Source organism: Barbatula barbatula (assembly GCF_947034865.1).
Source record: "Barbatula barbatula genome assembly, chromosome: 9".
NCBI lineage: Eukaryota > Metazoa > Chordata > Actinopteri > Cypriniformes > Nemacheilidae > Barbatula > Barbatula barbatula.
The window spans coordinates 8,305,608-8,321,850 of NC_136772.1; the positions used below are offsets into that span (position 1 = coordinate 8,305,608).

Sequence of the window (16,243 nt, forward strand, 5' to 3'; positions counted from 1 at the left end):
GTTTCGTAACAAGGGTTCTTAGTCCCTTATTGGACAATTCTCCCGGAAAAGCATGCCCACGCGTCATCCAGCGAGAGAATGAGCATGCACGCACATTAACCAGCCAGTGTGAAAAAGAATTCGAAAACCCATCAATGCCGCTTCATTAGGCTGACAGAAGTTTGTTTGCTCACTGCATTTCGGTGATGAATGTTATATAAACGGTCGATATAATGCTGGATATGGAGATCGTTTGAAACTAATAGATGTCGAAAGATGCCGGACATGAATCGCACGCGGTAAGTCAAACTAAATCATATGTCTGTGTTTTGTTGGCATTTTGCGCGTACATGCATAATGTTAACAACGCGAAGGGATAATGTGATGATGTATTGTGTGCCTGTGCTGTAGTTCCGACCCCCCCTGCACCCCTCCAGCAGCTCGTCTTTTTCCAGAAATAATCGTACAGCTCTATCGCTTTTTTAAAAAAAATAATCAAACTAAAAACTCTTCGAAGAACATTCTTGATTTTACGGAGACTCACAGCTGACCCCTTGACTGCAGCAGTTCTTCTAACACTGGGCTGACTCACTCACATTCTTGAACGGTTCTGTTTTTCCTGGAACTGTCCACTGCATTTTGTACAGCTACTAATCTCTGCATGCCCTACAATGGGTAAACGTTTGGATCTGGAATGGATTTCCATATTATTTTTGGCTTTCTTAATGTATATTTCATAAACTTTACACTTATACAAAGTTAACCCTTTAATGAGCAGGTGAATTATAACAAAATAAAATACCCATCGCATGAATGACTAAATTATCAGTGTTGATTTAAAACAAGCAAGGAAAAAGACAACTATGCCCAAAGCCATTTTTCTCATGGCGTCATGTGATTCCAAATTAAATAATCAGATTATCAGAGTATTTTTCTTTGGATTATTTCAAGTGTTTTTCTTACTTCCTACCTTCTCTTTATCACAGAAGGTTTATTAATGAATACCTCAGCACTGTTGTAGTTTAAAGTGATGTTATTTCTAGAGTTTGACTGTCATTTCACACAATAGCAGTGATCCACTGAGACCTGCCATTCCCCGAACAAATAATTGAAGGGTATAAACAGAATATAAAATACCAAAAATGAGGATAGATAGCTCAAAAGTGCCCAAAAATAACAGCTTTCACATTGAAACAATCATTGTTTTTTTGGAGCGATACATGCCGTAATCTTGGTTTGGATTTGTGTGGATTGGGCTGTTAAAAGGATTTTCAAGCATCGAATTATGAAATAGTGAGCCAACACCGTTCCAGCTCTGTTGGCTTTATAAATGTCTTTCTATTGTGACAGTTTGGGGATCATGTCTACCTGCCCAACTACTGAACCTCAAAACAGAGAGTGACATTAAAACCAAAAAGGCTTGAATTTATTCATTGTTACCAACCAGCGGTCTGCACTTTTGATTTCTGCTCAGACTTAGACCCACAGGAGCACGGATTTGTTTATTTTAAATCAAAGCTTTCAGCAGAGATATACAGGGCAAACAGAGGGCTCATTCATCAAGCAGAGCACACGCTTGCAAGTAAAAAAGAATTATGCGACAACAAAACAAAAGTTCAAACGTTTAGGGTCACTTGAGGTTCCTCTTGACGGTACAATACAAACGTTTTAATCTGATGGTAGTCAATGAACTGTTTGGTTACAAGCATTCCTCCAAATATCTTTCTCTGTGTTCATCAGAACAAAGACATTTATACAGATTTGGAACAACTTGAGGGTGAGTAAATGAAGTCATTTTGGGGTGAACTGTTCCTTTAAGATTGTTGCCCCCATTCGTTGTTCGTTGGTGTGACCTTAATATAGTTATCGTCACAGTGTCAATGGCCCTTCAATGCAAACTAACTGTTGGTAAAATGTCATTCTATTTACAAACAATTAGCCCCCAGCTTTTGATGCAGAAAATCAATGTGGTTGCTTTTCATAAGTGGCTACGGTCTGCGGGCAGGGTTCTTAACCACAGACAGAGGTTGAGTTTATACTGCGTACCACTTTACCCTTATAATCAATTTCTGAGACGCTCCCTGGAGGTTCCCCGGCAATATGAAAGCCAAAGCTTTTTGGCAGCCTGACATGTCTTAATGGAGACCGCCGTGTCCTCCTTTCACTTGTGCTTGTCAGGCTTTATTACGTCTATTGCAAATGACCGATATTGTGTTGGATGTACTGTATTTATTTGAAGGAAAACATCTTCAAATGAAATTGCAATTGAATTTTGATGTCACATTAGAATATATATATTTTTAGGTCAATCGGTGAGCTGATGTAATGTAGGGAATATTGGTAATGTCAGGGAAAATACTTGCAAACCTCTGTTGCTGCAGATCTTGCCATCTGGAGATGTGCATCTACGTTTATTCTCCCATGGGCTGATGTCACACTGGAATTCACATTTATCTCCATGCCAACCAGCCGAGCAGTAACAGTTTCCACAGTAACACTTTCCATGGCCTGCAACCACAAATGGAGAATGAAAGAAAAGACAAATCAGAGTTCCTGTGCTTTTTAAAAGAACATATCATCATTACAGACGACATACTGCCATAGCATTGTAATGGTTGTAAAGAGTGTGTAAATACAATCAATTTAAAGGTACTATACTGTATGATTTAAAGTGTGTTGTGTATATTGTGCCAACAGCACAGTGGGCCGGCAGAGAATAACAACTTTATATTTCATATATGTGTTATTTTCTTTTTAATACTAGACCAATGAAAATACAAATATGGAACATTAGAGTATTAATACATTATAGTATTCTCTCCAATAAAAAAGTTAGTCGTGAGAAAACTTCCAGCATGTTTTGTGTACAGATATCATTCGATTTCGATTCGATTTGTTTTTTTTGTTATAAAATGGAACAAATGTCATACAAACGGGTCACTGCAGACAGATCAAAGTAGAAGCAGCCATTCTGCTGTAGTCATACCTCCACAAACTTCTCCAGAGTCTTCATCCAAACACTCGCTGTCGTCACACTCGCAGTAGCGTCCGCTGATCAGACCCTTCCCGTCGGGATTATTGCACATGCAGCTGCCACAGTGACAGGTGCCTGTCAGCCAGATGCATCAATGTCAGAATCCAGAAATTGATGCTGTCAGCACCAAAGCACACACACTTTGACAAACACACCTGAATTTAAGCAGTACAACCACAAACGCACACTTTCCTGCACAACACGAGGAACAATATAAAGCACATCTGCAAACCAGCTGGGTTCTCTTCCCCTCCAGAGCCACATAAACCCAGGGCCCACATCAATCCGTGTTAATGTTCAGGGTTAAATACAGGGCTTGGGTCAAGGTGTAAAATGCAAGCGTGCTGCTTTATTTTCTTGGCTGTGTAGAAAGCATGTCTGGACGACTGCACGTTCATGATGCAACTCTTTGTTTGGTTAACAAATAGATACAGATATGCAGATGCGCCATCCTCTGATCAGGCTCACTAAAGGAGCGGTGCATTGTTGAATTCACTGCAACCAGCTAAAATGCTATTTTTTCCAAAGATACTATAACAGAACTACATAATAAAAGTACATTTGGTGATTTATAGTATCGTAAGGTATAATTTTTTGCTCAGTACAAGAGAATTACATAAACAAATTTTATACTGTACAGCTGCGTACCTTCCTTTGCGAATATTAGAATAAAAAGAAATTAGCGCAGTTTGATTGATGTTACGGTCTGTAGGGGTTCTTGTAATATCATATATATAAAACATTTTACCTGCGTTGGAGCAAACCACACCCTGGAAGTTTCGGCAGAGGTCTTTGCTGGCTTTGTTGGAGAGGGAACATTCTTCTTGGTACTGACAGGATTCACCAAACCTGTCCTCATCGCAGAAACACTTTCCACAGTTACACACTCCATGATCTGCACACAAAATGCATTTATTGATTGTTTTTTTCATGATCCAAACCTACAAAGCAAGAAGTAATCAGATAAGTGGTGAAAAATAATATTATTTCAACAGGAGACAATGAGCGCTCAATGTGAGATGGATTTTATGCTTAGTGACACATTTAGAAGGTGTTAAGGTGGTAAGGGGAAGGATGGAGGGAACTGTTGTGTGCAGGTCATTAACACTCTCTACACACGCATGCATGTTTACTGGGAGTGGGGGGTGTTGGTGATTCACAGATAAAAGGTGTTGAAGATTCCACATGGTTTTCATACACACTATATAAATATTTTACACAAGGTTATATACCGTATAACAGAGATCTGCTACCCAACCCAGTAAAATGATTTCTTGTTTTAATTTCTTAAAATCAATGTTATATCTTGCAAAGCCTACTTTTGCATTTTAAGTTTAATCTACTGAATAACGACAAATGCAATGATCTTTAAAAAAACAACCACAAACCATTACTCATATTAAAATGCACTCTTAAAAGGTGTCTTATAAAGGTTCTTTAAAGAATCATCTCTATATTTATCATTTGAAGAACCTTTATGTAAGGTATGTTTTGAAGCATGGTAGCAGGTCATGTGCACTAGTTTAAGCTGGTCCTTAGCTGGTTTGAGCTGGTCCCAAGCAGCTAGCTCCTAGCTCAGGACCAGCTTAAACCAGCTAAGGACCAGCTTAAACTAGTTTAAACCAGCTCAAACCTGCTACCTTGCTTCAAAAACAGACTTTACCAGTATTTGCTGTTTTTTCAACAGGGAGATGTTAAACGTTCTTTATGGAACCTAAAGGTTCTTCTATGGCATCAAGAATCCTTTTGAAGCACATTTTTATTATAAGTGTAAGAGCATTTTTTCAACTCATCTATCCTCTCAACTGCATTCAACAGTGGAAAAAGACACCAGACTAAAAACATTATTCCTCTATATCAGACCACAGTTATGATTGCCCATCATTATTCATGACTTCACGGATGAAAATGGATGTGCAAAAACCACAGCCGAAATATTATATAAATGCGTTCTGTTATTGTAAATTCAGCTCCTTTAGCCACAGACTGAAGTGTCATCCTCAATCACTCCCTCCGCTAATCCATCATGTAAATTTGATGTCGTCTTCAAGGGCTATCCATCAGTCCTTAACAATAGCCTTGTTCTGCTCCTGTACTCATAACCGGAGTGCCTTGGCTGCTTGTCACAAACATTCAGTGTTTTATCGCCAATCTGAAGGGAAAGGCAAGTATTATGCTAATACAAAATGGAGGACACATCTATCTTGTGCGCTGGAGATTAAAAACAAATTGGTATTAGAAATGTTAAGACATCAGCCAAACGGCAAATCTCTTTGGCTGTGGCTAAGATGTGATCTTTTTAAAGGCCAGCCATGATTGCAGCATCTGGCAGGTGCTTAGTAGTGGATCAAAAGTAGTTATTTTGTTGCAGACACAATTTATACTTCTCTATATACCGTAGTGGCCAAAAGTGATGTCTGAGAAAGAAGATGGGTGTATGTGTACAATATTTGCTTTAAATGCTCCCTCAGCTTGCAGGATATAACGCAAACATTGACTACAGTTTTATATTTTATATTTGTCGATCTTCATACGTGTTTGCAGCCATTCTCCTGAGCCAAGTAAGTCTAAATAAATATATTGTGCACGTTTCCTGTGGTTTTTTTATGCCCAACCTTCTTAAATTCTTCTCAAGTGTGGTGGAAATTTTCCATGAGGTGGGTTTCTTCATTCTAATCTCTTTAAAAATTGATTCAAGACTGTCTATCTTGTTTTTCTTAAATTCCTTAGAAATGTTTTGCTACGTGGCAGACCACTCTGCTTCTTTGCCCTTGAGCAAAGACCAAGAGGTTCTGGTGAAGATAAGAGATGGCGACACATTTTTGTTACCAAAGATACGTTCTTGCTCAAAGGAGGGGAGAAGAAGGGGTGTCATGTGTGTCAGGAGGGCACCTTCTCTCTGCATATTTCTTTTGATGCAGACTGAATGCCAATAAAATTACTTTGCAAAGTAACTCATACTCTCTGTGTGTTGCATTTGTCTAAAGTGTTTAAAACTCACCTTGATTAAGGAATAAGAAAATTCCACAACACAAGTACAACTGGAATAGTTTACCCCAAAATGAAAATCCTGTCACCATTTCAAAACTGTAAAAAAAAGTATGTTCTGTTGAAAACAAAGGAAGATCTTTTTAAGAATGTATACTATACAGTTCTGACATTGACAACGATAGTATTTTGATCCTTACTATGGAAGTCAATAGTGCCCCTTTTTTTGTATGTTTAGCAGAACCACAACATTTATATACAGTAGGTTTGGAACAACTTGAGGGTGGGTAAATGGTGACAGAATTTTCGTGTGAATTATCCCTTTAATAGCCAAAGTTGGAAATCACTTTTGACTGGGACTTTGTCTATACTAAAAATATATCAGTTTCTGTGTGACAATCACCAATCTGTTTGTTTGGGCAGTCTGAAATGTATTTTCCGTTTAGAAAAGCTGGCATCATTTTATTTTTAGTAGGCATTTCTAGAAAAAAGTTAAAAGCTTTCAAAAATAAACAAGTTCTTCACAGTCATGTTCTTCTCAAACGTCACTGATGCCAGAATTTAAGCCTACATGCAGAGACAATCACTTTGACATATTCATTGCCACCCACTGATACATATGTGGGTGGAAGAGTTAGGTCCTGGCTGTCCACCGTGTCCCTAATTCTGGGCCATCAGAGGCATAATTTACCCAACCCTCTGATGGCCAAGGCGACTGTTTAGCCACCCTGAGCCATATGACTCACTCAAACAGCTGTGAACAGTATTAATAGATAGTGCGTCCTCATCAGATAGATGGCGAACGGATTAATGAGTCATCAGATGCTAATGTCTGTTTTGCAATTGCAAACGCCACTGTCCACGTGAAATACTAATATCTAATAAAGGAACGAAGAGTGACCAGGAATATAAACTTGATCTTTATTTTGTGAGAAAGGAATAAACACAACTTCTCAGAAATGCCAGACAAACTGACTTCATTCACAACAATCAGTGTTTTCAAGGAAAACGTTTCCAGGAATTGGGTGATCTCTATCGAGGTTTGATCAGAGAGGCCATCCAAAGGTATTGTATGTCTGGAAGCCAAGAAAGGCACGACAAACCGTTTTTCTTATTTATACCTTTATACTTCACCAAACTACTCTCAACATATAATATATTGTGTTCATGGAATCTTATTTCAGCTTATATTAAGTCCTAACTAACCTACAGTATGCAAATGAAAACTAATCATTACAAAATTTAAATCAGCCCCTGATAGAGACTTCAAAGACAGCAATTACATCTGTTTGATTGGATTGTGAGTAAATGGCTTGTTCCAATTACTAGTGTACACAAAGTAAGAGGTTGGAAAGTCCGTGGAAAGTCAAATATAATACAATAGAAGAGAAAGCATCTCATTCTAAATTTTAGTGCGGTATACGATAAGCACAACAATATATAACAGTAAAGTTAGATCTGTAAGATAAAAGCCAGCCAGGTTTAATTGGTAACACTTTAAAATCAGGTTGTATTAGTTAACAAATATTGTTAAAGGGACAGTTCAGCCCCAAAATCCTGTTGTTCTAAACCTGCATCCATTTCTTTGTTCTGATGAATACAGAGAAAGATATTTGGAAGACTGTTTGCAAACAAACAGTTCTTGGCCACCATTGACTACCATATAAGAAAAATGACCCATGGTAGTCAAAAGTGTCTGTGATGGCGAAGGCCACACTTTTCTGATCAATATGGCTACTCTATTTCAATTGGTCCAGTTTTCTTATTTTATTTCATTAGGAGAAATTGATTTTGTTTGTTTGAGGGATTAATCGTTATATGCTTGTTTATACATTTATTTAATCTTGTTTTGTTAACAATTTACCCAAAATATTGTGTTAGACAAGCAAAATATTGCTTGTCTTTATGCGCACATTGAAGATCAAATAACGGGACAACATTTCATTACTAGAGTGCGCGCTAGTGTTTGAATAAACCACAACTACACAATGAAATGGGTTTAATATTATTTATTTATTTAATCATTTAATTGTTTGAATAACTGCGTATCTTACCCATGGTCCCGCCTGGATCTTTGACTGCAGCATGGAACAAAGCCCTGTTATTAAAATAATCCTCCATTTCCTGATGACCTTTATATCCTTTGCTAGGAGTTATGGGAAATGTAGTTTTGGGCACCTTATGGGTTTGGTCATTTATTTAAATGTCTTTGTAAAGTCCATTTTTGTGTTTATCTTTATTATTGCGTAGTTGAATGTAATTTCATGTTTTGTGGAGCCTTTTGTATATATTATATATTTCTTTGAGGTTTGATTCATTGAATCAAACCCCCCTGTATTCATAAAACGGTTTAGTCCGTTTGGTTAAAAAGGGTTGAATTTTCTATGGCTGGGTAAGTTCATGTGAGGGATCCCTGGAGAAACGTCTGAGAACCAGAACTTAGTGGTTAAATTGTTTGTTATATAGTTTTCCACTTTTATTTTGTTTTCACTCCTGTTTTATGCACCCGTGTGACTTATGCATCAGTGGCAGTCAATAAAAAGCAAATGTTAAAGTTTAAATGAATGCTTCCTGGAAATATTACGGAAGAACCCTCACAATGCCCCTAAACTGTTTGCTTTCGTTCATTCTTCAAAATATCATAATTTGTGTTCAATATAACAAAGAAATGGATTAAGAAATGTTCCTACTATCAGAGTCAATGGCATTCTTCCAAATATCTTTCTCTTGTGATCATTATAACAAAGAAATGTATACAGATTTGGAACAACTCGAGGGATAGTTCCCCCAAACATGAATATTCTGTCATCATTTACTTGCCCTCTTGTCGTTCCAAACCTCTATGACTTTCTTCTGCATAACACAAATGAATTTTTTTAAGAATGTTGGTATCTGAACAACAGTGGTACACATTGACTTGCATTGGATTTGTGTCTATTACAATAGAAGTTACCGGCTACCGCCATTGTCCTTTAAATCTCTTTTCAATTCTGCAAAAGAAAAACAAATATTTTCATTTTTAGGTTAACTATGCCGTTAATGCAGTGAACTAACATGAATGGACAATGAAAAACTGTATATTTGTGACATTTGCAAAGATGAACAAATGCTGTTAAACCCATGTTGAATACATGTACCCTTTTTGTAACGTTACGTCAATCTCTCCTGTGAGAGAGATGCATAAAAACCAGCCGGGAACTGAGTACCACTGGATTAATACCTGTCTTTTAGTTCTATTAATTTGCACACCATTTCTGAAATGAGTTTCAGGCATTATAAATCACTTTCCTGGTGCTATTCAATCCATTTGCATTGACACTGCCTTTCATTCCACTCTTTTATAGAGCCACGCTCCAAATGACATGTTTATTAAGGGAAAGCTACAAATAATGTCAACTGATTCTATTCAGACTGTTAGTAGATGGCTTCTGACCTTTTTTGCTTTTATACAAACCTTTAGTAAAACAGGACTTTTGTATACTGCAGCTTGTTAAACAGTGGCTTGGATTATAACAAACTTCAGTAAGGTAATTATTTCCCCCTTGTTGTTCTCCTACTTTGTGTAGTGGAGCATGAAATGACTATGTGAGGCTGGGCATCACTGGGTGTGAGGGACACATCTGTCCTGGCTAATAAAGCTGCATACCTACAGCAGACCTGCAGCCATGAAGACAGGTCAAATCATGTAAAGAATGGGGGCCGTGTTTTGGTTTATAGGTAATCTATTATTTATGATACTTGTCAGAGTAGTTGGAACACATCATAGATCTATCGAATCCTGGTGTTCATCTGTGTCTTTGGATCCCACAGACCCCCACAGGGCTTCCTGTGTCCTCTTAGCTAAAGTGTTGATATAAAGAAAGTAATTTATCACAAAAAAAAGGATGAACCGGCACGTGCAATATAAAATGTCAAAAAGCAGAAAGTAAGTTTCTTCTCAGCTGACATTATACCGTGCCACTAATTGGTGTGCGGTAGAAAAACCAAAGAGGAAATTAAACCCATATTCCCAGTGAAATGAGTTTTCACCCTTGTTTGGACACAATATCCTCTTCCACTATGCCCAAGCACATATAAACCCGGAAGGCATGTGACCTTTCATGTAATTTGAAGTATGGATCAGACCCACTGTGTGAGCTAGCCACACCATATGGTGACATGAGGTTACTAGAATACATGTTTGTTCATCTGAACCATAATCTCTGCTGTCACACCCAGCATCAATTTTAACAAAAGCTTTTAAAAAGTTTGATCTGTATATATACTGTATGACATACTCTTAAAGTGATAAGTTTCATTTTTGGGTGAACTTTGTCATCACTTACTCACCTTACTTACTCTTGTCATTTTAAACCTGTATGAATTCTTAATATCGTTTCATTGGTTTTAGGGGTAAAGTGCTTACCTAAAGGAGTTGCCAGGTTTTATGAAATAATCCTGAGTGTTCCTGTGTGAATTTATGAGTTAAACTACAGAACTCCACCGACAAATACAGTAATGGAGAAAGCTCATGACAAAGCTCCACTGGGACATGAGCACATGGAATATCACTCATCTAAGTCACGTGATGCTAACTCAAGAAAGCAAAGGAACATGGGGATCTCTTAAAACAAAATGATCCTAACTGACGTAAATGGTCATGTATCTATAAATGAATGCTGGTATTGTATTAACATACACATTATTATTAGACAGTTAAGCTAAAATTGATCTCTCCAAAAAGCACAGAAAAGTACCAAAAAACGTCTGCGGATTGCATCTAGGTATAAACTCTGCACGTGCTTGATGGGAAAAGGCAATGCCTCACACCAAAGGACCAAAGGAAGGTCACACCAAATAGCTGAGATCATTTCTACAGATGGAAGACAGCTTCAACGGAAAAACGTTGAGTCAAACTGTGCCAAAATTTTCACACTGTTCCTTAAAAACCTAGTTAACTTGTAAATTAACTTGCAACAGGGAAAAAAATCTATGAAAAAAGCGAGAAGAAACTGCCACGTTGAGCTCTTTCCCATAAAGTTGAAAAGTAACAGATTCAAAGCAAAACGTGGTCACAAAAAAAGCAAAGAAAACATAATCGTGCTCCATTTCTCCAGTCTGCGCGGACAATTACAATCTCACAAAATACATCTGATTGTCACAGTATGCAGTGACAACATATCAAAAGGAAATACTAACATATGCTAATAGCATGCAGCCTGTTGAAACTCAGGAGATGTGAGCAAAACGGAGTCATACACAGCTGGTCACCAGCTGCCAGATAAAACATAATGATCAGAAAAATTATTGAATGGAAAACCAGCCAAACTGTTCTGGTTATATTTGTTCTATAATAAAGAAACCACAGCTTGTTCATGACGCAAAGCAGAATGAATGTACCTGGGGTGCAACACACACCCTCTCCTGGATTAGAGTGATTTTTTAAACAGTGGTAACAGCATTATGATAAAAACATTGTTGTTCAAAGAACTTTATTTTTTATGATTACTGGAAATGTATATATACATTTTAATAAGATGTTTTCCCAGTCAACACAAATGAAATGTTTTTAAAGGTCCAGTGTGTAATATTTTAGAGGATCTAGAGACAGAGATTAAATATAATATAAATAACTATGTCAGAGGTGTATAAAGACCTTATATAATAAAGCGTTATGTTTTTTTACATTTGAATGAGCTATTTTGATCTACATACACCGCAGAACCCCTTGCATGGAATTCGCCATGTTGTTTCCACCGTAGCCCTAATGACGACATCTTTGTCCTGTGAGAGCCTCCATAGTGCTTCGAAACTAATGGTGGAGTGAGCCTTTGGTTGCAATTCGCAACCTCACCACTAGATGCTGCTAAAACCGCCACAGGGATCCTTTAAACAACAGACCTTAGAACAAGAAATTAAGTATCTGTTCTTAAAATCTCCAGTAGCCAAGAAACACAGACTGAATCACATTAATGTGAGTGTACATGCAGTGAAAAGACAGTGTTAGAAAGCAATCTAGTCCATATTTGGCCTATATTTCAGATATAACTGTAAAAGAAAGCCTATCACTAGCCATGATCAGAAACTAATGAGCTCTTCACTGCCTTGCAACCTCAATGAATAAATCTTTCTTTCTGGCTCTTCACATCTCCATTAGTGGTCCTCCACTTCTACAGACCTACTTGTCTACAGATCAAAAATTGGAGGTGGAAAGAAATAGGTGGGTGTTCTTTCCTAAACTCAGTCCGGTGCATTGCTATTTTCGAGAGTACTCTGTTAAAAAGAAAGATGCGCATAGAAGAATCATTTTGGCTGTATGGTTCCCAAAACACAACAAAATCAACATTTTCGCTTCTTTGCCGAAGGAGATGCTCTGTAGTTTGTCTGTTTAGGGCTACTGTGGAAACAACGTGGCGAATTCAATGGAAGGGGACCCGCGGTGTATGTTGATAGAAATAGCTCATTCTAAAATATAATAAAAATATAACGCTTTACTATGAATATTATGTTGCATTTCTGTTAATACAGTAGCTCCTCCAAAAAATGACACACTGGACCTTTAAAAAAATGACAATGAGTGTAAAATATCACAGTACTACCACTATTGTATCCTCATAAAGATCGGATGTCCTTTATGTGGTCTATAAATGCCATCAGCGGGTCATGAAGCTGTCAATCGAGGGTTTGAGTGTCAGAGGTTGTTTTTGACACTGAGTGTGTGCATTCATGCACAGAAAGCTAATGGATTTCTGTGGGCTCACAACAAAGTCTGCGCACCTTCACCATCCAGTGGAAACGACTGCAATGACAGCCAACATTGCCAAGTATTAGTAAAAATCCTTTGAAGTGATGTCTGTAAAATATTTTTAAAAGGGTTACAGAACAGCAGTATGGCACCCAAAAGAGCTCTTTGAAAAACTGCCTGTTTGGCTGAACAGAAGTACTGTGAAATTCAAATGAGACCTTCGATTCAAATGTAGCTAATGACAGGGGGGTGTACTAAACCACGGGATGCTTGATTTATAAATGCCCACAGGACTTTCTTTTCAGATCACATTGACAAGTAACAGAGCATCGAGTGTGAACTGTGTTTTAGAGCTCTTACCTCCACACGTCTTTCCATCAAATGTTGGACAGAGCCAGTCATGGCATTCGCAGCGCGGTCCATAGAACGTTCCGGGTTCAGTAACCTGGCATATGCAAATCCCACATTCACACTCGCCTTTCCCACTACAGATCAACCCGTCGGAGGTCCGACAGCGCCTCAGTGATGATTCGGTGGAGATCTTACACCCCCCGCTCACCTGCCTGCAAAACACAGAGCGTCAGTCAACCCCTGACCTTTGCCTTCCACATCAAACCTCTGTTCGCTGCCTGTAGGTGAACATATGCCAGATGGTGGGTGGGTGGTGGTTTGCAATCTTCCCTTTAACCAGTAATGAAAACCAGACTGCATTTCTTACTGTGGAAAATCTTTTATTATTTTTGGAGATGGACATTTTTAACAGAGTCAACAATAGTTTACTGAATTTCCGGTCTGTGTGTCTTGCCTGAGCCTGCAAACTAAAATGTGAGATAAAGAATAAATCCTGGCAGGAATATAAATGCAATAATTAATGTCATGTGGAAATCGTTACTTTAGCGCAAACGGAGCCGTGACTCATAAGATATGATGTCTGAAAAACAGCAACAGCTCGTGACTAGAGGAAGATTTTGTTCATTCAATGAAAGAGAATCAGAGTTTGGAAAAAGCTGAATAAAACTAAAAGACCTAATGAACATATGAAATATAATATATTGAAATATTTTTTTTTAATACAATTTATTCTTTCCAGTGGTGGCAAACATAGGCTAAGCAGCATCTGTTGGTAAGGAATCTATAGAAAATGGTGTCCAACTCACAAAGGACAAGAATTTCATTACAAACCTACTCAAAACAAACGTCAGACAGTGTTTCACTGTTTATTATTTTCCCACCCAAGTTCCCATGTGAAAAATGTTTCATTTGGTAGCTTTCTTACATTCCACTCCTGCTTTTCTTCTCTGCAGTTGGACATTCTCACATTACAGGATGATAAAAATACAACCGTTTTTAAAGCAAAAAAAGGGCTTGGTACGGTTGTACTTACACGGAACACGTTTGTCAGCCACAAAAGCACATTCACTTTCCGTTTCCAATTTCTATGACAACTTTAGCGCAATGTAGTCAGAGAATACAATAAACATGCTTTGTCACACATATGTAATTGAATTAGGGTAACCGTGCACCTGCTATGATTAAACTACTAAACTAATTTGAAAAACTTAGTCAAGCCATCGTGGAGAATTGTCAAAACCAAGGAAATGATTAAAAGGGTTTATTAAGCACATATGTTGTGAAAACCAGTACACCGAAGTTAAACATGGCTCGAGAGGCAAAAAGTAAAACAAATAAAACATTTTTGGCACATTTTCTGAGCTGTAAAAACATGCAAAAAATATAGAAAAAGAAATAGCTCAAGACATAAATCTAAAAGCATAGCACTCTGTAATTCTTAACCTCAAACTACACAATCAAACTTTCCTATGTGAAAACCCAGTATGTCAGCAAAACTTGGTTACACAGAGGAAATATCGAACGGAGAAAAAAACATAGCATAACTTACCTCAGTGACTGCAGTAAAGTTCCTTCAACGCGGCAGAGCAATATCAAAAGCAAAGAAAGTAAGACGGAGTTCACCAAAGTCTCTGCATGCATGTTTAGATCCCCACCAGAAACCTGAAGTGAAGCGACTTCAGGAATTTCCACTTTTCCAGGCAGAGGCAGAACGGGCTGTCCAAATTCAGCTCAAACTCTTGAGAGGCCAACTGAGCTCTATGAATGCATTTCATTAGGTTTGATTCTCAAAGGCAGAAGTCCGGGTAAGAGATAAAATGCCAGGAAAGAAAAATTTGGTCACCATAATTAAAAACAGTTGTTCCTTTGAATATCCCTGCACTGCTTTCCTCTCATACTACCTAAAGGTCTTTAGTTGCTTGTCTTTAATTCCACAAAAATTACATGTAGAACAGGTAATGGAAACATTTGGTTATGAAAAAGAAGTTTCAAGTTGCATTTCATTTTACCTAATTATCTATTTAACTCCCAAAAAAATAAAATACTTATAAATATTTTGGTATTTTGGCAAAAGACTACTTAACCTTTTCGGACATATACTTTAGGCACTGTATCCAAGTCTTCAACAAAATTAAATTAAAAATGTGATTTTAAATTGACTTAAACCAGCAAATGCTTCAGTATAGTAAAGAAATTCATACACTAGATTACAGATTACATAAAGGTAGTCAGGATCACGTGATCAAAATGGCTAATACCTGAAAGTCTGTGTTGTGAACACTTAACAAATGGCATTCTGAACTGCTCTTTGTGAGGTGATTCGGTTGTTCACCCTTCAGGATTGCAACACTGGAATTATCATGGTACGAAAAACAACAACAAAGAACAGATTTGATGTACCTTCAGTCATTGGCCTTTTACTCAGATAAACTTTATAGGCAAATGTTACCAGAATAACGTTATGCAGCTGTAATTGTTGAGGTGATTGTTTGCGTACTGTCGTGAACGTGAATGAAGAACCCAATTGCAGGCAGCGGGGATGAAAGGGTTAACACCAGGACTTTAATATATATATAAAACAGAAAACAAAAACCCACAAGGTAACAAAACCGAGTACACGATAACTAAACACACTCAAGACAAAACTATTAAACACCAAGACTAAAACGAACTCACAAAGACTAGGATATACTTAACAGTATTTCTCTGGATAAGTGCACTTAGGACAAAGGACAAGGCTTTTATGACAAGGTAACAAGTACAACGAACAACACAAGCCAACAGACAAGAGGGCATTAAATAGGGAGACTAACAAAGGAGATAACGATGGGCAGGTGTGGGTAATGACACACAGGAGGAAAGCTATACTAGAAACGAGAGGGGCGGGGCCAAATGACGAGACTGGAGAGAACGCATATTATGTCTTGATTGACAATTACATGCTTCTCTTCACATAAAGCAAATGGGTCTGTCATGATTCTGCCCCTAGACCAGAAAATCAAGACAAGAGAAGGCAGAATCATGGCAGTGTACTGTTTAGTGGAGGTCTTTGTTCTGTTGTCATTATTTTTATGCATTGAATAATTCATGTGATGTCTTTTATTTTGAAGGCTAATTCACAAATAAAATAGACAAATGTCAAGTTCGCTGTAGGCACTGTATTGTTC

At 37.7% G+C, this 16,243-nt stretch overlaps 1 protein-coding gene across 1 annotated transcript in view; it reads right to left on the bottom strand.

Annotated features, from left to right (window-relative positions):
* itgbl1 (integrin, beta-like 1) overlaps window positions 1–14,865 on the bottom strand; it is a 35,380-nt gene extending 20,515 nt beyond the window's left edge. Inside the window, exons 1-5 of the mRNA XM_079464579.1 lie at window positions 14,626–14,865; window positions 13,086–13,288; window positions 3,762–3,908; window positions 2,966–3,088; window positions 2,347–2,487 (exon numbers count right to left, since the gene is read on the bottom strand). Coding sequence (XP_079320705.1) covers window positions 2,347–2,487; window positions 2,966–3,088; window positions 3,762–3,908; window positions 13,086–13,288; window positions 14,626–14,717 — 706 coding nt within the window. The 5' untranslated portion in view covers window positions 14,718–14,865. The remainder of the gene's footprint in view (window positions 1–2,346; window positions 2,488–2,965; window positions 3,089–3,761; window positions 3,909–13,085; window positions 13,289–14,625) is intronic.
* Between the last annotated feature and the right edge of the window lie 1,378 nt (window positions 14,866–16,243).